The 25,202-nt window shown below is 39.9% G+C and overlaps 1 protein-coding gene across 7 annotated transcripts in view; it reads left to right on the top strand.

The window, feature by feature from the left end:
• grin2bb (glutamate receptor, ionotropic, N-methyl D-aspartate 2B, genome duplicate b) overlaps nt 1–25,202 on the top strand; it is a 169,221-nt gene that overhangs the window by 122,286 nt on the left and 21,733 nt on the right. For all 7 annotated transcript variants that reach the window (XM_047578984.1, XM_047578986.1, XM_047578985.1 and 4 more), the window contains 6 exons: nt 1,400–1,571; nt 5,165–5,318; nt 6,340–6,465; nt 8,195–8,424; nt 9,333–9,493; nt 10,821–11,008. In XM_047578984.1, coding sequence (XP_047434940.1) covers nt 1,400–1,571; nt 5,165–5,318; nt 6,340–6,465; nt 8,195–8,424; nt 9,333–9,493; nt 10,821–11,008 — 1,031 coding nt within the window. The remainder of the gene's footprint in view (nt 1–1,399; nt 1,572–5,164; nt 5,319–6,339; nt 6,466–8,194; nt 8,425–9,332; nt 9,494–10,820; nt 11,009–25,202) is intronic.

Here is a 25,202-nt window from a genome sequence, read left to right as displayed (position 1 = left end):
AGAGGACAACAAATCCACGGAGAGTCTGGCGGTCCTGCTATTTCATCTGTATGCCTGTACACATTCTGTATGTGTGCGCAAATTATTTCACTAGATAAAAAAACAAGTTCTAGCTAACATTCAAAGAACATCCAATGAAATACAAGTCATATGAAGTGCTTTAACTAGAGTTCAGACTAGCACATTAGTGAAATTTGATTCTTCCATTCTGAAGGGTTAGTTCCATTCTGAAGGACTTTGTTTTTGCCTCCCCATTAAGCCCTGCCTGCTGCTTGGTGTGCCTTCACAGGGTTTCTGCGGATCCTTAAAAAGTCTTATAAGGCATTGAATTCATTAAGCTAAAATTAAGGCCTCAGTTGGCACTAAAATGTCTTACATCAGTCTTTCAAAAGTCTTGAAAATCTCAACACAGTGGTAAGTAGGATGTTATGGTTGTAATTAGTCTCAAATCAAAAAATAATAGGCAATGTTTATTTTTAAAAAATAATTTACAAATAGCAGTAACCACACAATCACTGGAGCGGAACCAACAACACAATGATGTGTTTGCGGCTGTGACTGTGTGAATGCACATCGTTCGTGTAGCAGTTGGACCTCATGCAAGCATGAGAAAGTGTAAATTTAATGAACATTGGTGGTGGTGACCACGGGGCTAAGTTAGCATGCTGAGGCCCTGTTAAACATGCTGCTATTATTTAGCAATTCGGTTTTGTTTTATGTAATTATTTTGTAATTATTGTTTTGTAATTATTTATTTAATTCTGATAGATAATACAATCCAATTGGCCTTGAGTTTGACATAGGGTGACAGGATTCAATCCAACTTAGCTGTCAGAGAGGAAGTATTCCTCCTGGCTGAACAAAATTGATATTGGTAAGTACGTATAAAATAAAATAAAATAAAATAAAATAAAATAAAATAAGGAAATAATAGAATTTAACTTGCCTTGAGCTGTAGGAACCCTGCTTTAAATGTTTCACAATAAAAGCCCTGGTAATAAATTGAGGGTTTTGTCCAGTGAAACACCAAGGCTTTTTATTTGAAATGGTCAGCCAAAATTAGTTTGTACAAAGGCCAAAACGGTATCAAAATGAGGCTTCTTGCTAAAATATGCCCTGTTATGGAGAGATTTAGAAATTCCTGCCTGGCTTTGATATGAACCTGCTTCTAGTAAAGGTGTGTAACTTTCTGCCCCTGTCACTATTTCAGGAAACATCCATACCTAAGACCTATGGTGATTTAACTGAGCATTTCCTGGTGTCTTGATTTTAGTGGTACTGATTAATGAAACAGCTGGGTGATGCCATCATCTAAATGAAATGTTTAGATTACTGAAACATTTTCATCTGCTGTCTTGTTTGTCCTATTCTACACACTTCCTTTGTCACATTTCATCAGCAATCAAACAGGAGATTCAGGAATTTACATCAAACGTTGCTGTAAAGGTTTCTGTATCGACATCCTGAAGAAAATCGCCAAGACAGTAAAGTTCACCTATGACCTCTACCTGGTAACCAATGGCAAGCACGGCAAGAAGGTTAATGGCACATGGAATGGCATGGTCGGAGAGGTAAGGACATTTGTCAGTGTTTTACACACAGTTTTGATAAATTACTGGCTCACATACTGCTACTGCTATCTGTACTTGTAAAGGTGGTTCTGGATGTTCTTACCAGGTTTTCTCTGCAGCAGAAAAAAGCATTGACTCTGTGTTACCTCCACAGCTTTGTAGTTCCTAACCGTAGTATGGAACTGCTGGTTATAAAGCTAAGTCTCGTCTCACCTTAGCTTGGCTCGTTGATGCTGGTAACTAGCAGTCCGGGTAAATTGCGCACACACACAGAGGAGGAGAGGCGGAATAGTTGAACACATGGACCGGGGCTTTATTTGGCACTGTTCTTCCTTTGTACAACACAGTACTTTTTATGGCTGCAGAGTGGAGTGTATTCACACCGACTGTATAATTTTCACACACACTTCTTTTCAGCGTAATGTTATTCAAAAGAAAAACCAATACATCTACGTGCTGACTATGTCACACACTACCCATAAGGCCACCTCCTTAAAGGGGAATGCTCAGGCCGGTAACATCTGGATTGTCTGTAAGGAGTTCAAAAATACACACAATGACGATTTTGTCAATTTCATACAGTCCTGATGGCAAATCAGTTGATTGTGGATTTCACAGATGGGAGAATGTGGGAATCTTTAGTGTTCACCTGTTGTTAAACCTTCAGACCCCCACAGCAAGGCAGTAAAAAATAGAGATTTTGTCCATTAATATTAGGCCATGCTTTCTTTAGAAGCTTTTCTCTCATTATCATTGTATAGTGACACATTGAAAACATTAATATTACAGCAAAATGTAAAAGACTGCTTCAAGTCTTCAAGTAAAAGGAATCATATTTAATAGCTGTTAGTTCTCAAAGTTATACCCACTGTGATTCCAAGTATTACTGTTTAAAGTAGCCTGGTGGAAGGCATCAGAACCAATATGTACATGTTGTGGGTTGTGAATGCACCACATATGTATTCATATATCTAAAAGTAAGTCTGCTAAATTCATTACTTTTTATGTTCACTTATCCAGCCTACACTCAAAAAAAGCAAACTGGGTGTCTGTTACCTTAACCTAAGTCTAAAATGTAGCTTATATTATATAAAATCATGTTTGGGGGTGGACAATTTTAAATGATGTAGTTTTAGCATGCAACAATTTAAAATTTACGAAACTAATTTCTGTTAACACAACCTAATTCTCATGGGTTAAGATTGCAAATCACTTCTGCTTACAACTCCAGAGCAGGAGGTGAGAGTAATGAGCAAATTCCTGATCAGTACTGCCCCTCTTTATATCAGTTGAAGGCGAAGTGAGCTTAAAGTCCAAACTTGCTGAGTGGTGTTAGCTCAGTGGGTAAAGCACCCACTCCAGCCTACAGTCCTCGCTGCTGGTTCAAATCCTGCTCTTTCTTCTTCTCTCTGCCTCCCCTATTCCTTTCAATTAAAGGCTAAGGCCCAAAAAATATAATTAAAAATAGAAGTACAAACTTGCTAACTACAGGAAGCTCAAACATGTCAAGAATGTCCAGAGGTTGAACTGAAGCCCAGAAGAGCCAAAGTACAGGCCCACCTACCCATACACCCACGCAGAGACACTTACAACAGACACAAAAGATACAATAGACCCTGCTTTTAAAAGTAAGGAAAATGATCAATGAGGACACAGTGGCTATTAAATTAAGTAACCCATACCATACAAGTTTAAATGGCCCAACAAAATTATGCTGCTGTTTTATATTTACCCTAACAAATCTAATTGGACATAATCCAAGTACATCATGTTGATCCAACATATTTACATTTAGGTCACTTAACAAAATAATTTCTTGCTAAATTAAAGCATTTTATTTAGGTGAAAATGATTTACATAATTTTATTGTGTTCCGCATATAAGTTATTTTTTGAGTGTATGTCTGAGCTTTGTAAGCTATTTTCCTTAGTTCACTTTGTTTGATGAGTTGTTAAGTTTAGCTCGAGCTCGAGAAGTTAGAGCTCAAAAAAGGAAAACACAAAATTAGAAAGAAAGTCCAATGGAAAAAGAAAAGGACATGGAGAGAGTTGATGCAGCCTCAGGAGAAGACCCACTTCTATCCTGACATTGAGCTCAAGGCAGTCTTCATGAATCAACATGATCTTCAACTTAATTCAATATGACATAGAACGAGTGGCTTTACTATGATGAAAACATAGATAGATAACCTGTGTAATATCAAATCATTCTGTCTTAAATCTACCTAGACTTAAACCTCTGAATCCCAAGCCATTTTTGGCAGTTTTTTCTATGTGCCACATTTTTACTTAATCTCATTTTTCTGTGCATAGTGAAGTCCAACACCTCTATAGATTCAGGACACCTAGAGCTATAGGCTGATGTAACACATTTTAAAAGCTGTAAAAAAAAAAAAAAAAAAGAAAACTGAATTTTCTGCTATTTTATTCTTGTAAAAAACAAAAAACAAAAACAATAGTTAATGAAACAGTGTATACTACACAGTTTCAGGTAACCTGACGCCTAAGGAACATAGGAAAATATTGGTGGCTGCAATACATTCAAAGAATGTAAAAATTCTGAGACCCCATTTAATGTTAGTAATGGCTGTTTTTGTTCTGTTACATTTTCACTTACTGTGGTCTCATTTTCTCATTTCAAGATGAAGTCCTGCACATCTATAGGTCGAGACAAGTCCGGCTACAGGCTGATATAACTCAATAATGTCTACCAAACAGTATAAAATAATCCGAATGCAAGAAAGCATTAAAAAAAAAAAAAAAAAAACTGTTTACACAAGGCCCCTCCCCCCATAGCCACATACACACAGATGCACCTTCGCACGTACACACAGGCGCTCACAACTCCTCTCTTTCACACTCTCTCAGAGGGGAAAAAAGGAAAAGAAAGGGTTATTTAGTCCCTCAAAAGAGACTGTAGGCACTGAGTGCAGGAAAACAGAGCCTGATCATTGGTTCTGAGTGGCTCTGACCCAAAATGTGACGCCTGTAAGCCCATACCCAGGGTAGTAAAGTTCAGCCAATTGGGTGTATTCAAATCGTTCAGGGCTTGCTGAAAGCAGGAAAGACCGTAGCATGGTTTGTTTTTCCAGAATTTAGCTGGAGTAAACATTGTATTTTCTGCAAATTTTCAAAAATGACATTAGATACAAAGCGTTTTTGATGAAATTTCATGAAATTGGACCTTTTTCTCCGGGCAACATATTTTAATATGTTGCTGATGATTGCGCCAGTCTTTTCAACTTTTGTTTTTATTCGTTCACATCCTTAAACAAAGAAAAGGAATGTACAATGTGCCATACATGTAGCACCATCTTTTGTGCTCCCTTTGTGTTTAGCCCTTGAGGATCTAGAGATAAATATACATGAACAGACTTAGATGGAGGCAGTGCCAGTGGAGAGTTAAATAGTGACCCACTGGCCCTTTTCCTCCTGTTTACACTCTACAAGAATAGCCTGTTAATCACTCAACAGCGGTAGTGGATGATTTAAGAACTGTTGCACCTAATTATTTCATCAATACAGTCTTTTTTGCCAGCTGAGCTTCCATGTTTCTCTTTTGTTTCTCTCTGTCTGTCTCTGGTTGACCCTCAGGTGGTGTTGAAGAATGCCCACATGGCAGTGGGATCACTCACCATCAACGAGGAGAGATCAGAGGTCATTGACTTCTCTGTGCCGTTCATTGAGACAGGGATCAGTGTCATGGTCTCCCGTAGTAACGGAACTGTGTCTCCTTCTGCCTTTCTAGGTGAGGAGAGACACAACTGGTGCTTCTGGCAGATGCACAGCGTGATTGAGAACACTTAGATGCGCACACACGTTCATATCACATAATTAATGCATAATCACAGGGACATGAGTAGATTTTTAACAAAACAAGTACATTGTTTATAGGGATTGAACAATTTATTCTGGCATAACAAAAGAGAACCCAGGCCTTTAAGACTTGTTCTGAGTATTACTTCAACATAATTTTATTTATTTATTTATTTGCAATGAAATGCTGCTAATTCTTGACATTTCAAAACATCAGTTGACATCTTACTACAATTTTTAATTGGTGGCTATTGTAGTCAGAGACAAGTAGATGGCAAATGTTCAAAGTCTTTATTTTTCTGAACAAGGATCTGTTCCTTGCTCTTTCTAGTTGCTCAAATTGTTTCACTATGAAAAAAATGACAGAAACGCTGTCACTCACTTCATGTACACACTAATGCTAGTGAAAGCCAGTTTTGTCATGTAAAGCTGTGGCAATAAGTTTACATTATAAGTCAGTTAATAAAGCTATGATACACTGTTTGCACAATTATGCGAAGATAAAATTAACTCAGGGTTAAAACCACTCATATTGGATAAACCTGCTTCCTGTGACTATCAGCTTGAAATCACTGTGAGAATTTGCTGCTCTGACGCTAATAATAAAAAACTTTATAAATGTTTTAACAGAAGGTCTATGCAGTGAATGAGTGATGATAAAAAATAATAAGAGAAAGATGCACATTTGAATATTTTTGTTACAGAACAGTTGTAAAATCAAATGTTAAATGTTACCATATCAGTCCAATTACATCAGTCCATTCACACCTACCCACCTTCCTCTCAGTTTTCTGAGAAGTGTTTGTTAGCGTTCACTGATATTCACATATAATTCATGGCTGTGATAAGCAGGGGGTAATTTTATAATTTGGTTTAATGAATTTGCTCTCTCTGTGTTCCGCAATCTACCTCCTCTATTTACTTCCTCTGTACCCCGATTCATTCTCTCCTAGAGCCCTTCAGTGCTGACGTCTGGGTGATGATGTTTGTAATGCTGCTGATCGTGTCGGCCGTGGCTGTATTTGTGTTTGAGTACTTCAGCCCGGTGGGTTACAATCGCTGTCTGGCAGATGGACGAGGTAAGAGGTCACACAGACTATTTAGATGAACACACATTCATGTACGCACACATCACAGACCCATTAGTCCATGCTGCAAGAAGGTAATAGACTTAGACTTAGACTTAGACAGACTTTAATGATTCACGAGGGAAATTACTTTGTCACAGTAGCTTCATTGCACATAAAAGTAAACACTCATAAAAAACACAAGAAGATAAAATAAAATGAGATTAAATTAAAGTAAAACAAAAATAAGTACTAATAAGCAAAATAAAATAAAAAAGTGTAATCAAAAAATGTACAGAAATTAGCAATATGAACAAATATACAAAAGTACTTGGCAACAACAGTGTCCAAGGTGATGTGATTGTTTGGCCAGTTGCATAGCAACAATGTCATGGATCATGTTGCACGTGTTTCCTTGTCCACTGAGGGAGGGATGCAAAAGCCAACGGAGTGTGTCTGCCTGTAGAGTCTGAAGCCGGGCACAGACATACTGTGGTCCTATAACCAGGTCTCCAAAGCTCTTCTCAAGACACACTCCCTCAGGGTCCCGTCAAGTGAACACAGTCCATACATCCGGCTGCCAAAGACCTCACGTTCCCCATGAATACAGACGGGACATCCGACCCAAACATCCTTATCCTTATCCTTATCCTCCACCTCCAACTCCAGCCTGGCATCCCTAGCACCTCTCCAGTGCTAGAAGCTGATCTCGCTCCACCAAACACCACGACCAACGACACAGCCAGGGGAAAAAAAGTCCAGAAAAAAAACAAAAACAAAATAAAAACAGCACAAAAAGAAACGACCAAAAACCATTTTGACTGGATTGAAACACAGAAAACAACAAATCAGACGAAAAACAACCATTAACACACTGAGATTAACCTAAAAAGGTTAAACATCACAAACATGGTTAAACGTCATGGTTAAACATCACTACTCTCGACATGCAGCCACTCTTTCAGCTGCATTTTTCAAAAAAAAGGTATTGTTACCTTGAATGCCTCATTCAAACTGAGCTCTCCAGGTACTAAATTACTTTGAAGATCTCTTCCGAGCTGAAGCACAGGAAGTTTCTACTGATGTCTTTAGGTACTTATGTACATTTATACTCACTTAATCTCTTTCACTAATGAAAATTATCATTAACAAGAACCAGATAGGTGATGTTAAATATTCTTAGTGTCCCAGTGTGAACAAAGACTCCTCTGTTCTCACATTATCAGGTCCCTTTTTACCGTGTCATTCTCAGATATTATACCTGTGTTCCACCACCACATCCTGGGTTCTAAAATCAATGAGCTAGCTTTTACACACACGCGGCTCCGTTAGACTCAGAAGACTGCAATAGCAGCTATTTTCCTGTATCACTGCTCCAACTGTAGCATAATTGTAGCCTGCTGTGCACCCGTCTGCCCCCCTTCACCTTGGCTTTCCTTTTATCCATCTTTAATGCCACTACAGTAGGCCACCTGCCACTTTGTCATACTCCCATAGATGTAGTTGGATCAGAATCAGCCTGTAATGGGTTCTCACCACAGTGGTCGTAAAATCTGATGTTGAAGGCAACCTATGACCACTGACAAACTAAAGGACCAGAATAAATCTGCTCTTTTCATTTGTCATCTCACACATAAATGCATATTCAGCAAAGTACTACCTATGCTCTGTGAAACTGATGATGTTTCCTTCTGTCTTCTTTCTTTTCATCCCCCTCTGCTCCTGTCATTCTCTCTCCCAGAGCCTGGCGGTCCCTCTTTCACCATCGGTAAGGCCATCTGGCTGCTTTGGGGCTTGGTTTTCAACAACTCTGTCCCTGTACAGAATCCCAAAGGCACCACCAGTAAGATCATGGTGTCAGTATGGGCCTTCTTTGCTGTCATCTTCCTGGCCTCCTACACTGCTAACCTGGCAGCCTTCATGATCCAAGAGGAGTATGTCGACCAAGTGTCTGGACTGTCAGACAAAAAGGTGCGAATTCAAAGCACTGTGAAGTTTGTGGACGAGCGTGTGTGGAAGTATGTAACATATGAGAGAGTTCATGATTTAACTACTTATTTTGTGTAATTAACTATTTTAAATAACCTTTAAAAGGGGTTTGGTTGAGCCTGGTAGTTTAATGTGACAATAAATTAACTAATGTATCTCACACAGGTTTGTATTGCTGTTGGTGTGTGTTTTTTTCTCCCAAGAATAAATATGCCTAATCTAATCAAATCAGTATGGCTATTTGATTCCAACGGTGGTTGGTATTTAAATTACCCATTCTGTCAAACTGTTGGTCAGGTATCCAAAGATTCTTTAAAAAGAAAAAGAAACAAAAGCTTACATATGTAATTTATGAAAAATTATGTAAATGATTAAACTGTTAAAATCCTGCTGTTGATCAAACAGCCTCTTTGGAATACGTTTGTTTAACATTGGACCAAAGCAACTATATGATTATTCAGTTAACTGACAGACAATTAATTGATTCATTTATTGATTATTTAATTACAAGTGTTATGTGTATCTACCTGTTCTATCTATCTTATTATTGGCATTGTCTATGGAATGTATTATAAGCATTCATCATTTTATTGTCCCAACTATTTATTAATTAACAGACATTTAATACTGTATATTTATTAGTAATGAAAATGGCCTTCTTAGGGCCTTCTTGATCTCTATTTTGAAGTGGGCCTGGTGTATAATACAGTACGTGTTAGTCATGTTTCAGCTCTAAACAATTCATTTTGAGCTTCCTAGATCATAGTACTATTCTCCTGCTTCACAGCACAATAAGGGCTATTTGATGCGGCTCAGTGCCTTTTCCATGCTAATGAGCACTCCTCTGTCATTTTGTCTGTGTGCTTTCTTTTTCGAAAATTCCACCACAGTTCCAGAAGCCGAATGAGTTCTCGCCGCCATTCCGGTTTGGCACAGTGCCCAATGGGAGTACAGAACGCAACATCCGCAACAACTACAGAGACATGCATACCTACATGACCAGCTTCCACCAGAAGAATGTAGATGAAGCCTTGTACAGTCTTAAGACTGGGTAAGGACGAGAAAGATGAGATGAGAGATGGTGATGAGATACAGAGGAGGATGGAGAGACAGATAAGGGATAAAAGGAAGAAGGGAGCTGAAAGGATTTCAACTGGGAGAGAAGAGAGTGCTATGGGCCTGTGAGGTCTTCCACTGATGCAATACAGAGAAAGATGATGAGGGAATGAGGAGGGGGAGAAAGTGGAAGTGGAAGTATTCTGGGCAATGTGGGTTGGTTGCCAGTGGAGCTGTTTATCTGCCTGATACTGGTACCCAGAATGGCAGTATAGCTTGTGGTTTCTTTGAATACTAGCTAACATCTTACTTTCCTCATCACTCCCTGTCTTCAAATGCTTTCATCAACCACTCCTGAAGAAATAAGAATGCAATGCAATAGTGTATCTCTGACAATAACCACACTTGAAGAAACTGCTTGAAGAAAAGCAGTTTGACAAAAAAATCAACGCAAGGATGAAGTTACTTGTTACTTCCAACAAGTCTGGATGAGTTGTCATGGAGATGCTTAAGTTTAAATGATGTACTTCTGGGAACATGATAACACCTTAACTGTCACCATGACAACTTGGCATCTTAAAATAGCAGATAGAATAAAATCTCTCCCTGTGCTTACTTTCTACCACTGCCCCATGAAAGTGCCTCAGGATTTTGCACAGTGAAACTAAAACATAAATTATCAGAAGCATACCAAATCTTTTGTACAGTAAAAGTAGTATACCTTTTCTAATAACACATTATATTATGATATTATATTTTTATAACACATTTTCTAGGGAGTTCCCTGTAAATGTCCTTAAAAGAGCTTTACAATCTTAGCTAAATCTTAGCTTTTTAGCTATAGCTAAAATAGAGAAAAGATTTAATTGATATGCTTCCATTTGATCAGTTCAATTAAATGCTAAGTTAGCATATCCTGGAGTGTTTATTCGGGGCACAGCAAGGCAGCTAAACATGCAAAAATGTGAAGAGGCACACATATAACTTCAGAGAATACTGTTTCCTGAAATAAATCAATTATTGAATTTAGCGTTCTAAACAGAGAGAACAGACTTATCACAACTACCTAAATGTTAACTTATGAATTCTTTCCAGAAATTAAGAAGGGAAATGAATTAGGGAGGAAATCAGAAATGTATTTTGCATTATGCAATATTTATGGATGCTACATGTCATTACCAATTACACATCAGCACCCTAAAATTCTTGAGTAGGACTAGTGACTCAGTGAAGGATGGAGTGATTTTGGACACCATAATCACTACTAAGATCACCATAATCACTATAACTTTTAACACATTTACTTCACTCATGGTCCACAGCAAACTGGATGCCTTCATCTATGACGCTGCAGTGCTTAACTACATGGCCGGCAGAGACGAGGGCTGCAAGCTTGTCACAATCGGGAGTGGGAAAGTGTTTGCCTCCACTGGATACGGCATCGCCATCCAGAAAGACTCCGGCTGGAAACGAGCTGTGGATCTGGCCATCCTAATGCTCTTTGGAGATGGTGAGGAGTTGAATGCTGTTTTGTAGCAACACAGTTATAAATTGGGCTTAAACATCACATCAGATGGGAAGTTTAATGTTGTGGAGATCATGTAATGTTTGTTATAAGTAAACAAAATAGACTCATTACTTTTACACGTGTGTTGCTGTAGCATTAATTTGTACAATAATTATTCAGGTTGAGAAACACAAAATAATGTCATAAGCTTATCAGAGGGGTTGTAGTCGTTAAAGTAGCTCTAAAGGAGCTATGACTTCAAAAGTGGCTGTTGCTTGTTATGAGCCCCTCGTCCATGTCCCATTAGTGTAAATAACGGCGATGACACGTCAATGAAATACAGTTTGTAGGTTGAGTTTTGTTTTGAGCCCCAGCAGTTGTTGCATGTTTTGACCAAAAGAGGCCAGCAGGGTGTCTGGTGCACTGATTAACAAGAGCCTCTGCGTCATACTGGCCTCTTCATGATGAAAGGACTTGGCCGGCTCAGGTAGTTTGGCCACGTGGTGAGGAGGTAAACTTTTCACCTCTTTTTGAATGAGGTCCGGCTGCAAATTTATGGCTGGAGTCCTTGGTGCAAACCACTACATTACACACTCTTTTATCATAAATGTTTATTTTCCCAACTGTTTTGAACAGTTACATTCTTTAGCTATTTACTTTCCCAGTATTAAAAGGTAAGTGCCTTGAGATACTCCCATCAGATGCCATTAAACCATAGTAGAAGAATTGGAAGCAGATAATTTAAGGGGAAACCATGTCAACCAAACAAATGCTACATAAATGCTGGGTGATGGGTTTTAGCATATTCTAGAGTCCACACAGCTTCACCAGTAACTAACTGGCAACTGTAATCCTGCAATAAATCCACCTTTCATGAAGTTTACAAAGCTCAGTATTTTCCCAAACCATAACAATTCCAGAGAGGCACTGATTGAATGTTGAGATGATTGCATGATGCTGCATTTTGTGTTGGTCTTTATTTGTAGGGTTATCTTAAAGATTATTACAAGCTGCTCTATTAGAGCAAAGGCTGTCATTTATCAATGTCTTCTTGATATACTGCCAAATGTTAATCAAAATATAATAGTAAAATGAAAATATGAATTTGATTGGTCAGTCAGCAATATTATATTTTCACTTTCAACTAAACTATACCGCTTTCACACTGAAAATAGCAGGTTGACACAGGATTGACCTCCTGCTGTGAGAGTAAATGGTCTTGCTTTTATATAGCGCTTTTCTACCTACCTACTCAAAGGTACTCAAAGTGCTTTTGCAGTCAGAGATACAATCATCCATTCGCTCACACATTCATACATCAGTGCAACTAGCACTGGTGTGTGAATGGAGCATCTGGGTTCAGTGTCTTGCTCAAGGATGCTTCGGCATATGCCACACTCTGGGGATCAAACCGCTGACCCTCTGGTTTGTGGACATCCTGCTCTACCTACTGAGCCACCCCAAACCCCAGAGCTGCTTGTCTGTTTTTTCCTCCCTGTCAGTGTCATCATTACACATTTACACTGCGAGGTAAACAATGGACAGCATGGACATCAGCGAGTCGAATGTTAGACTTGTTGTCTTGTGCACTGCAATTTTGTCCCTTTTGTAAAGTATACAAAATCCGGTTGTGCATGAAAATTCCAGCTCGCTCAGACCAGCCTGTCTGGCACTAACAACCATACCATGTTCAAAGCCACTTAAATCCCCTTTCTTCCCCATTCTGATGGATTTTTTTTTTCCATCATGCACTCTTGAAGTTTTGAGAAAAAAGTCAACATTTTAAGATACACAAAATTTTGAGAAAAATGTCAAAATTTCGAGAGAAAAAGTCAAAATACATTGTCATATAGTAGACCTTCAAACTGTCAGTACCATATGCTTATGGTACTGCCGATACTCCATGGAAGAGTATTGGGGCTTCATTAATAATTAAGAATCTAAAATTGTGTTGTCATTATTTTTTCAGTTATATTGCTGATATGTTATATTGGACTGTTGCATGTCAACAGTGGCATGGATATTGTCACACACTGTTGCTTTGTCCACTGAATGAGGGACGTCAACTGCAAGGCTCAGTAGCGTGTCCCTATCCGTCCATAGAGTCCCAAAACTGGGCACAGACACAGTGATCTGGAAAAAGCGCATGCAGCAAGAGGCCTGTATCACGATGCGAGCTCAGCTTACCCGGGGTTACTCTCAACCTATCCAGCTAAACCTATTCACAACAATGACAATCTGGATAAGCGGTATCACGACACGGTTATCATCTCGGTAACTTAACCCAGGTTTGTCTTGTTGTGAATCGGTGAACGCGCACGTATAAAGGGCGGGTTCCAAGGCAGCAGACTAATCACAATCATGAGCACTGATCCGCCTGAAAAAAAGAAGCAAAGACCGATAATTAAAAAAAGCGCTGCGTACAGCAGGTTAGTGCAACATACAAAAATCGGGCATGGCATGGCGCAAAATCATGGAGACAAGGACCATGGCATGGAGACAACATTAAGGAAGGTAAAACAACAACGAAGACACTCTGTGCGTTTACATGCAGAGCTTAATCGAGCTATTCGACTTTCTCACTGCAATCCTTGTCCCAGTTTATATGCAGCGCAAGAAAATCGAATAACTATTCTCCCCTTCCACACTAGATGATGATACATGTCTTTTCAGTGGGATAATACCATGTTAATGCGGCCCAATTTCCGGGTGACCTATTACGTGATATAAAAAAACAAGAGTCATTCATGCGGCAGACCGGCATTTCAAACAACAACCAGATGGATAATAGTACATTTTTTAATCTTATACGTAATGTTCGTGTTACTTCTGATGGAGGTAAGATCTTTCCACTCCATTTCTCTTCTTCTTCTGCAACCGGCTTTCTTGGACGTTTTTGTTCCGGGGTCACATGCCAGAGCAGGGTGGTGGAGCATGCGCACAAGCATTATCCGATGAAAACTCCGATTCCAATCGCATTATCTGGGTGTCTCAATCGGACAGTGAGAACTTTAATCAGAGTAACGTGTTTACATGCACTTAAGTTCTCCAGTTTTAGTCCGATTAAGGCAATAATTAGTTTTTTTCACAACGCACTGATTGAACAACGGGAAGGCAGGGCTATAAATACACATGAGAGAGGGATGACAAGACACGGCTGAAATAGATTAGGGCAATGACACCAGGAGAAACCAACTAATAATCAATGGACACACAGAGAACACAGAACTCAGGAAATCCAGAACTTAACAAAATAAATCAGGAAACAAAACATGACACAGACATGACAAAACTACAAGGAGGCACAACAAACAGGAAAATAAGGTACTTGACAAAATAAAACGGGAAACTCAATGTTTATAGCTACATATTGTGTTGCATAACTGTTTGATCTCCACTCCATGAATCTTTGTTGGAAAATGAGACTGATGTATGTATTAAAAAAATTGGCTGGCTATTCTACAATCGTGCTAACATGCTATGTTAACTTTATACTACTGTAACTTACCATCATAATTATGGATGGGGCTATAAACATACATTTTGACTTCCTTATACTTTTAAAGATAAAGTTGACTTCCCTTAGGGCTATGAGTAGGTATGATTAAGACTTCTAAATACATTTTTGTGGCAACAGCCCATCAAATGCCATGAACTAAATTAGAAGTAGAAGAATAGTTAAGAGTTTGTATTGCATCGGTTTTAATGTAGTCAAACAAACAAGAGAGAGGATCAAATTGTGTTGAACTTGATCATTCAATTCAATTCAGTTTATTTATATAGAACAATACAAATCGTCTCAAGACGCTTTACAAAAAAACCAGCCTGCAACCTCCAGAGCAAGCCTGACAGTGGCAAGTAAAAACTTCTTTTTAACAGGGAGAACCCCTGAACAGAACCCAGCTCATATGGAGGAACCCATCTGATGGGAGGGGAGGGAGTGAGACACAGTGGTTAGTAATAGAAAATAAATTATAAGAGATAGAAAATAAATTAGTGTTAACACAGTGTTTGTGTTAAGATATTAGAGGACAGGAGCCGGAGAAGAGAGAGGAGATGACATGTCTTCAGTGCATCGTCCCCCTGCAGCCTAGGCTTATAGCAGCATAACTAAGGGATGGTTAAGTCCAGTCGTAACTCTAAGCTTTGTCAAAAAGGAAAGTCTTAAGCCTGACCTTAAAAGTAAATGGTCTTGCTCTTATATAGCGCTTTGCTACCTACTCAAAGGTACTCAAAGCGCTTTTACAGTCATATGGCAGTCGGCATATGGCACACTCGGGGGATCGAACCGCTAACTCTTCAGTTCATGGACAATTCGCTCTACCTACTGAGCCATAGCCGCCCCTAAAAGTAGACGGTGTCTGCCTCCCGAATCCAAACTAGAAGCTGGTTCCACAGGAGAGGAGCCTGATAGCTGAAGGCTCTACCTCCCATTCTACTTTAGAAACTCTAGGAACCACAAGTACACCTGCACTTTGAGATTGTAGTGACAATATGGTACTATGGGGTCTTTCAGATATGATGGAGCTAGGCCTTGTATGTAAGGAGGAGGATTTTAAATTCAATTCTAGATTTTATAGGGAGCCAATGAAGAGAAGCTAAAATTGGGGTAATATGATCTGTCTTACTAATTCCTGTTAGTACTCTTGCTGCAGCATTTTGAATCAATTGGAGGCTTTTTAAAGAACTATTTGGACAACCAGACAGTAATGAGTTACGATAATCCAGCCAGGAAGACACAAATGCATGGACTAGTTTTTTGGCATTACTCTGAGAAAGGATGTTCCTAATTTTGACAATATTACAAAGGTGAAAGAAAGCAGTCCTGGTCACCTGCTTTATGTGAGAATTAAAGGACATATCCTGGTCAAATATTTGCCAAGGTTTTTCACAATAGTACTGAAGGCCAAGGTAATGCCATCCAACAAAAGCAGGTGGTTAGATAATGAATCTCTGACATGTTTAGGGTTGAATACAATGATTTCAGTTTTGTAGAAAATTACATGTCATCCAAGCCTTGATGTCTTTTAACCAGCTGATTGGTTTCATCTGGTTTCATGGATAAATATAGCTGGGTATCATCTGTGTAGCAATGGAAGTTTATGCTGTGCTTTTGTAACGGGTACCGTAGCAACGGCACCCTGGTTAACAGTTAAGTTCCTGAAAACAGGAGAGAGATGAGGACACGGCTTGTCAGTTTCAAGGCACTTGCAGTCATTTTTATTAAAGTTTCACTTTTAAATACACTCTTGTGTTAAATGTCTCTTTTTTTATATTCAACATATTCAGTATTCAATGTCCTTTGAGCATTCTCAATGAATTTCAGTGTCCATGTCAATACAAAAACTCAAAATGTTCTTCAATACAAAGTCCATAACAGAATACATCTCTTTTCTCCAAAATACATGTTCACTTACTCTTCAGCTTAGTATTTTTACCTATTTATCAAAAATGAAATACATAGACCATGGTATATTAACCAGCATAATGTTCAAGTTACTTTTTAACTCTTCGTCAAAGTATTTTACTTCGTTTTAAATCAATACAGTACTGCATTTTACCACTGGAAACCCAAAGTGCTTAATGTAAACAAAACTCGTTTTAAACAGTCACCTTTTTTCCTCCATGAACATTCCTAGCAAAATCACACTTCAAAACGAATGGTTGGGACCTTACAGACGGCAAAGTAAACGCTACACATCAACATTGTAAGTTTCTAAAACATTACTGAGGCGTACGTCCACGTGGGGGAGGCGTGTGCATTAAACTGAGTTGCTTTCAACAACCATGTAGGCAGCACGTGATCACTACACTGTAAAACGGTTGGACTTCACCTCCGTGTTTCAAACTTACTTCAAACAAAACCGCCAAAAGTCTCCGTCGAAAATTACTTGACTAAAATAGTTCACAAACATCCCCAATACATTCCGGCATGGCTAAATCCTAGTTTCAAAGCATATTTGAACATTTACAAACCTGAAAACAGGAGAGAGATGAGGACACGGCATGTCAGTTTCAAGGCACTTGCAGTAATGAGGGGAAAACGCAATGCAAGTCACTAAACCCGAACCCGCCCTCGCCCCCTGCTGGCATGGAGCAAACATTGCAATATACACATTGAATAGGAAAATAAACCACCGCAAAAATAAATGCAATCTCTTTGGGGTACCTTTTTTCAAAATGGATTACAATAAATTGTATTCAAAATAAAAGACAATTTTTCTCTTTTTACTCTTTTTCAAAAACACAAAATGTGACACTTTTGTGGTCGTCACACTTTCTAATAATATTGCCTAATGTACGCATGTATAATGTGAGTAATACTGGTCCTAGCAAAGAACCCTGAGGAACTCCTTAGCTTACTTTGGTATATAGAGAAGAATTTTTGTTTACATGGATAAACTGTAATCTGTGTGACAGATTCAATTTCAATTCAGTTTTATTTATATAGCGCCAATAACAATACAAATCGTCTCAAGACGCTTCACAAAAACCAGCCTGCAACCTCCAGAGCAAGCCTGAGGGCGACAGTGGCAAGGAAAAACTCCCTTTTAACAGGAAGAAACCTTAAGCAGAACCCAGCTCATATGGAGGGACCCATCTGCCGAAGGCCAGCCGGTTAGAAACAGAGAAGATAAAGAGAAAAGAAGAGCAGGAGAAACAAGATAAACAAACTTCTGTCATAGATACATACATCAAGCGGAAGGAAACATGTAGGGTCTAGTAATATAACACATAGCTGATGATCTGTGACAGTTTGTGAGTATAACAGGAATTATGGGCAGGTTGGTGAATTGTTCATCTAGGTAGGAGTGGACAACTGGAGGAGGCCATGATGACTGGGACAGATGTAGTTTATGGAACTCCACAGGTCTGATACACAGTACTCCAGACCATGAAGACTGGGCTGGTTGATGAGGCCACGGCAGCAGATGTAGCTTAGAACTCCACAGGTCAGATATTCAGCACTCCAGACCAGAGACCCTCACAAGATAATGGAGGGGTAGGGGAGCGGAGGGGAGAGAGTAAGACACAGTGGTTAGTAAATTATAAGAGATAGGAGACAGAGAAGAAAGAGGAGAGGACATGTCCTCAGTGCATCGTCCCCCTGCAGCCTAGGCCTATAGCAGCATAACTAAGGGATGGTTAAGTCCAGCCCTAGCTATAAGCTTTTTCAAAAAGGAAAGTCTTAAGCCTGACCTTAAAAGTAGAGACTGTGTCTGCCTCCCGAACCCAAACTGGGAGCTGGTTCCATAGGAGAGGAGCCTGATAGCTGAAGGCTCTACCTCCCATTCTACTTTTAGAAACTCTGGGAACCACAAGTAGACCTGCACTTAGAGATCGTAGTAATCTGTTGGGACAGTATGGTACTATGAGGTCTTTCAAATATGATGGAGCCATACCTTTCAGGGCCTTGTATGTAAGGAGGAGGATTTTAAAAAAGCCAATGAAGAGAAGCTAATACTGGAGTAATATGATCTCTCTTGCTAATTCCTGTCAGTGCTCTTGCTGCAGCGTTTTGAATCAATTGGAGGCTTTTTAAAGAGCTACTTGGACAGCCAGACAGTAACGAGTTACAATAATCCAGCCTGGAAGACACAAATGCATGAACTAGTTTTTCCGCATCACTCTGAGAAAGAATGCTCCTAATTTTTTATGATATTACGAAGGTGGAAGAAAGCAGTCCTGGTCACCTGCTTTATGTGAGAATTAAAGGACATATCCTGGTCAAATATAACACCAAGGTTTTCACAGTAGTACTGGAGGCCAAGGTAATGCCATGCAACAAAAGCAGGTGGTTAGATAATGAATCTCTAACATGTTTAGAGCCAAATACGATAACTTCAGTTTTGTCTGAGTTTAAAAGTAGAAAATTACAGGTCATCCAAGCCTTTATGTCTTTAAGGCATGCTTGGAGTTTAACCAGCGGATTAGTTTCATCTGGTTTCATGGATAAATATAGCTGGGTATCATCTGCGTAGCAATGGAAGTTTATGCCGTGCTTTCTAATAATATTGCCTAAGGGAAGCATGTATAATGTGAATAATATTGGTCCTAGCACAGAACCCTGAGGAACCCCATAGCTTACTTTGGTATATATAGAAGAGTTGTTGTTTACATGGACAAACTGGAATCTGTCTGGCAGATATGATTCAAACCAGCCTAAAGCAATTCCTGTAATCTTGCTCACACTTTCAAGTCTCTGTAGAAGAATATTGTGATCAATAGTGTCAAACCAGCACTGAGATCTAGCAGGACGAGTATAGAGACAAATCCATCATCTGAAGCCATGAGGAGATCATTGGTGAATTTAATCAGAGCCATTTCTGTACTATGATGAGCTCTAAAGCCTGCCTGAAATTCTTCTAACAAACCATTCCTGTTTAAATGATCAACCAACTGATTGGCAACAACCCTTTCTAAAACTTAAGAAATAAAAGGAAGGTTGGAAATTGACCTATAGTTGGCTAAAACATCTGGGTCAAGAGTGGCTTTTTTAAGTAAAGGTTTAATCTCAGCAGTTTTAAAAGACTGGGGCACATATCCTGTTAATAAAGATGAGTTTATCTGATTTAATATGGAGGTATTAATTAATGGAAAAATCTCCTTGAGCAATTTAGTTGAGATGGGGTCGAGAAGACAAGTTGATGGTTTAGATGCTGGTATAACTGAAGTGAGCTCCGGAAGTTCAATTAGAACAAAATAATCTAGTATTGCCAGCTAGAAGCATGCTATGAATTTTATCAGTGAAGAAGCTCATGAAGTCATCACTGCTGAGGGCTGAAGGAATAGATGGCTCAACAGAGCTGGCTGTGACTCTTTGTCAGCCTGGCTACAGTGCTGAAAAGAAATCTGGGGTTGTTCTTGTTTTCTTCTATTAATGAAGAGTAAATATACTGTTCTACCCTTATGGAGAGTTTTTTTTATAAGTTGTTAAACTATCTTTCCAGGCTATGTGAGCTTCTTAAGAATTACTGGAATGCCAAATTCTTTACACCTTTCGAACTGCCTGCTTTGATGTACGCATCTGTGCACTATACCATGGAGCTACCCTCCTCCGATTTATCACCTTCTTTTTCAGAGGAGCAATTAGATTTAGAGTTGTACTAAGTTATGCTGTCATGCTGTCAGCAAAATAATCTATTTGTGATGAAATTTGATTGTGATCCACTGACGTAAGGCACTGAGGTAAATACTGAAGGAATTAATTCCTTATATCTAGTTACAGCATCATCAGATAAGTGTCTACCATAATTAAGTGTCTTTCCAGATTCAGTGTGATCTCTTATAGTAAATTCAAATGTTATAAACGTCAGACAAAAGAGGGTTATAAGAATATACTATCAGACCTTTAGTTTCTGTGCCATATGTTACAAGATGTACAAGATCTAGGGTGTGATTGAAACAGTGAGTTGAACTATTTACATTCTGAGAAAAACTAATTGAGTCTAATAATGACATAAACGAAGAGCTAAGACCGTCACTATCAACATCAACATGGATGTTAAAGTCACCTACTATAATGACTTCATCTGTTCTAAGCACTAAATCACATAGAAACTCAGAAAATTCAGCTAAAGATTCTCAGTAAGGAGCAGGTGGGCGATATACCTCAAGAAAGAGAACTGTTTTTGTGTTTTCCAGTCTGGATGAGCAAGACAAAGAGTAAGACTTTCAAACGAAATAAAGCTTTTCTTAGGTCTAGGATTAATACATAAATCAGAGTGGAAGATTTCTGCCACTCTCCTCAGCCTGTGCCTCGAGGAATGTGATAATTACTATGACTGGGTGGCATGGACTCATTTAAACTGACATATTCATCATCCTGCAGCCACGTTTCAGTCAAATTAAATAGATCAATCTGACGATCAGTTATCAGATCAGTCACTAAAAGAGGGATTTAGACGAGAGAGATCTGACATAAAAGCCCACATTTAATTTTCTTATTGTTGTTGTACTAGTGAATTTGTGTTGATTTGTATAAGGTTTCTATGAATAACTCCTCTATTGTTATTTTTCAATTTAAATAATCTGGGAGCAGACAGCACATCTATGGAGTTTGGGGAGTTATGGGTGTGAGACAGTACTAGAGAAGCGGCAGAGAAGCATGTAACACTGCAGCTCTGCCACCTGGGCTGAACTCTGGGTTATCATGGTTTTGGGGGTTATTAAAATCGGCCAAATTCCTAGAGATAAGAGGAGCACCCGCCAAAGTGGGGTGAACTCCATCTCGTCTAATCAGACCAGGCTTTCCCCAGAAAGAGTTCCAATTATCAACGTAGGCCACGTCGTTGGCTGGACACCACCTAGATAACCAGGTGGAATGATGACATGCAACTAAACATCTCATCACTGATCAGATTGGGCAGGGGACCAGAGAAAACTACGGAGTCCGGCATAGTTTTTGCAAACTTACACACCAATTCAACATTAAGTTTAGTGATTGGCGTAACCGTTGGTCATTACTGCCGACGTGAGTAACAATCGTACCATACTTAGCCTTAGCCTTGCCAGCAGTTTCAGGTAAGATTTGGTGTCACCCACTCTGGCCCCTGGAATGCATCTAGATATGGTTGCTTGTTTCTCTAACTTTATATTCTGCAAAATAGAGTCGCCAATTACCAGAATTGGTTTCTCAGTGGGTGTGTCGCTGAGTAGGGAAAATTGGTTTGAAAAGTGAAGCGGTTGGTGGTGTTCCGTGGGCCAGGTAAGACTATGCTTCCTTCGTACCGCCACCCAGCCGCACTGGTGTCCCGGCTGCTTGGGAGCTACAGGGAGACAGCTAGCAGGAGCTAGGCTAACCTCAGCTGCGCTTGGTCGGCCTGCACCGGCTACAGGGCTCTGGCTAGCTACTGGTTTTTCCATGGTGCGGAGTCGGCTTCCAATTCAGAAAGTCTGGCCTCCAAAGCTACAAATAAACTACATTTATTACAAGTACAAGTAGTATTATTATTATATATATTATTATATATATTATTATTATTACAACCACTAAAGGAGGCAGAGGTACTCCTCTGCCTCCTTTAGTGGTAATAGATTAGCCATAGATTAGCCATAGCTAACCGCTAAACAGACCAAAAAAGATTAGCTTGTGACGAGATGCAAGATTTACAAAGAGCTATAGAAGACAAGTTTTTGAGTAAACTGAAAACAACAGTTTCATCGCTTATACAGACAATGTTTTTGAAACTAAAACAGTCTGCAAGCAAACACAGCAGCGGTGCAGAATCAGGAAGTGACCCAATACGTTTACTCACGTGACGAACGTAGGAATGTAGGAAGTAGCCATAAACACCAATCTGTTTTAGATTGTATCATGTATTCTGCAGAGATGGGCACGGCAAGTATACAGAGTCCAATAAGGAGCACACATTTGCAATTGCATTTATTCTCAAAAGAACAGAGTTTAAACAGAATACTCAAAAAGAAATACAGAAGCGCAATAAGCACAATGAACGCATTACATACTATATGACTTATTATTTCATATAAATAAATGAGTTTCAAGTCCTACTCAGATTTCTATTCCCATCTGTGGAAGGGGCGTGGTGCATCAGCTGCATGGGAGAGGTGTGGGGAGGGCTCAGGAGAGCAACGCCAGGCACACCTGCAGCTAATTGCCTGATCACTCTCTCCTTTTAATGCAGTAGCGCGCTGGACCTGGGAAGAGCAGTCAGACAAAGACGAGGAAGCTGACACCCAGACGGCAGCCAAAGAGAAGAGTAGCCTGCGATTGGCTGAGTGTTGGCGATTCTCTGTCAGAATAAAGAGCCCATAAACGGCTAAACTGTCCCAGCTTCACAAAGTGGTCTGTGAAGCTGGGGAACCCACGGTGGTAGCAGACGTGCTACACCATCCTTTCACAAGACGTCCATTTTCATTGTTTGTAAGGAGACATGCCACAGCAAACAGTTGGTTAATGTTGCCAAAAAGTCAAAGTGGGTTCTCTGTTTTGAAGAACATTTTTCCTTTACTGTGCATATGAGGCGCTCAACATGCACCCGAGGATTGTATAGAGGAAGCTGCTCCAAGTTGTGATGATGCTGCCCACTATGGATTCATAGATTCCACATCTATCGGCAAGGTCCTGCTGTTTTAGGCCCAGTGCCAGACCATCAAGTAGTGGACTAGCAAGAGCACAGCCATCCTCCAGGTAAACTTTGGGTCCACAAACTGGAGCAACCTTTTCTGATGACCTAAACGAACAGGTTGAGGTGATTCTCATCACATATCAATTTCTGTAAGGAAAACATCATACCCTCCAAGACTGTCACCATCTTCCCTAACAATAAACCCTGGGTCACCAAAGAGCTAAAAACATCATTATCAAGAATTCAATTCAATTCAGTTTTATTTATATAGCGCCAATAACAATACAAATCGTCTCAAGACGCTTCACAAAAACCAGCCTGCAACCTCCAGAGCAAGCCTGAGGGCGACGGTGGCAAGGAAAAACTCCCAAGAAGAAACAGATCTTCTTCTCTGGGTCAGAGATGGAGAAAAGGGAGGTCAATAAAGAGGTCAAGAGGGCTATTAAGATTTCCAAGCTCAATTACAAGAACAAAGTGGAAGAAAAGTTTTGTCATGGAAACTTCCACTAACCTTGGCAGGTCCTTAAGAGAATGGTGGTTGTTAACCTCCCCATCAGCAACCACCCTATTAACATCCCGGGCAGCACCCCAGCATCTTTCATCTCTTTTATCATCTTAATTCCATCTTCTCCAGATTTGAGATCAATAACTGTCCAGTGGCGCTCTCCTCCCAGGTGATGAAGGCTATGGAGAGGCTTGTCAAACAACACATTGTCACCCTGACCAATTCACAACTCAACCCACTCCAATTTGTATATCAAAGCCACAAAGGTGTCGACAATGCAAAATCCTTCATGGACACCATCCACAAACTGGAGCTTCCCAACACCTCCGCCAGACTCCTTCTAACCCCACATCCTGGCAGAGAGACTCCACCAGAATTTGAGCTCATACTCTGGATCCTGGACTTTCTGACCAGTCAAACACAGCAAGTCCGGATTGACAATAACTTCTCCAATCTCCTCACCACCTCTACTGGCTCCCCACAAGGTTGCATGCTTTCTCTGCTTTTCAAACTGTACATCGACGAGTGCAGATTAAAGCACCCCAATTGTCACCTGGTAAAGTTTACTGACAACACAGTTCTCTTGTCTCTCCTGTCTGGCCACTCCCTGCACCACGGACCCGCTCTGCAGCAGTTTGTAGAGTGATGTGTCTCTTCCTGCCTGGAGCTGAATTTCAAGGAGATGGTTGTGACCTTCTCCAGCAGCCAAAGGGAACTAGTGGTAGCTGTCACCATTGTGATTCACTGTTCTCCGATTGACATTTGAGGAATACGAATACCTGGGAACCATGCTTGACTGACAGCTGAGGTTCTCTTCCAACACAGAGGAGTGCCACCTGAGGATGTACCTACTCAGGAAACTGAACTCTTTTTCTGTCAGTAAGAATATCTTGCTGACATTCTATACATTCATTGAAAGAGTTTTAGCTTTCTCTGTGCTGCTGGTATTATTCCATAACTGTACAGGACAGGACAGGAACCGCCTGCACAGCATTGTGAAGGTGTGTTTTAAGATTATTAAACTTCCTGCTCGCCACTGGAGCCCTGTGTATGAGAAGCAGGCTAGTGGCCTGGCTTGTCAAATTCTAAATGACTCAATGCATGCTCTGTTCACAGCATTTGAGTGGCTGCCATCTGGTCACAGGTTCCACTATTCGCCCTGTAAGACCCAGAGAAGGAGAGCAACCTTTGTTCCCAAAATTATTCTCTTCCTGCACTCTAAGGCAGTTATAATAACTTAAGTCGTACTACTTGTGCAATACTCATGTGCAATATCACGTCCTTGTGAGCAACATCACAATGTCATTCTTAATTTAATCCATGCTTCATGTATTTATTGCCGTACCGAATCTGCTCTTTTACATTTTTTTTACATATTGTTGTTTGCATATTGTTTTTTATGCTACTTCATATTTACCACCATTTAATTGTGTCTTAGCACTAGGGTCGGTTCATCCCTTCACCTGCTTCACCCGGGCCTCAGCCTCATCAACGTGGTCTGAGAGATTCTGTTTCCCATTGACTTCTTGCCTCAGTTGGATAATTTCCTCTTTCAGACCGGAGTCCATGTTCTTCTGTAATTCTTCTGTCTTGCCACTCC

The sequence above is a fragment of the Mugil cephalus genome, chromosome 2 (genome assembly GCF_022458985.1).
Source record: "Mugil cephalus isolate CIBA_MC_2020 chromosome 2, CIBA_Mcephalus_1.1, whole genome shotgun sequence".
Taxonomy (NCBI): Eukaryota; Metazoa; Chordata; class Actinopteri; order Mugiliformes; family Mugilidae; genus Mugil; species Mugil cephalus.
The sequence above is the reverse complement of the archived record's forward strand: the minus strand, read 5'-3'. Positions and strand labels throughout refer to the sequence as shown.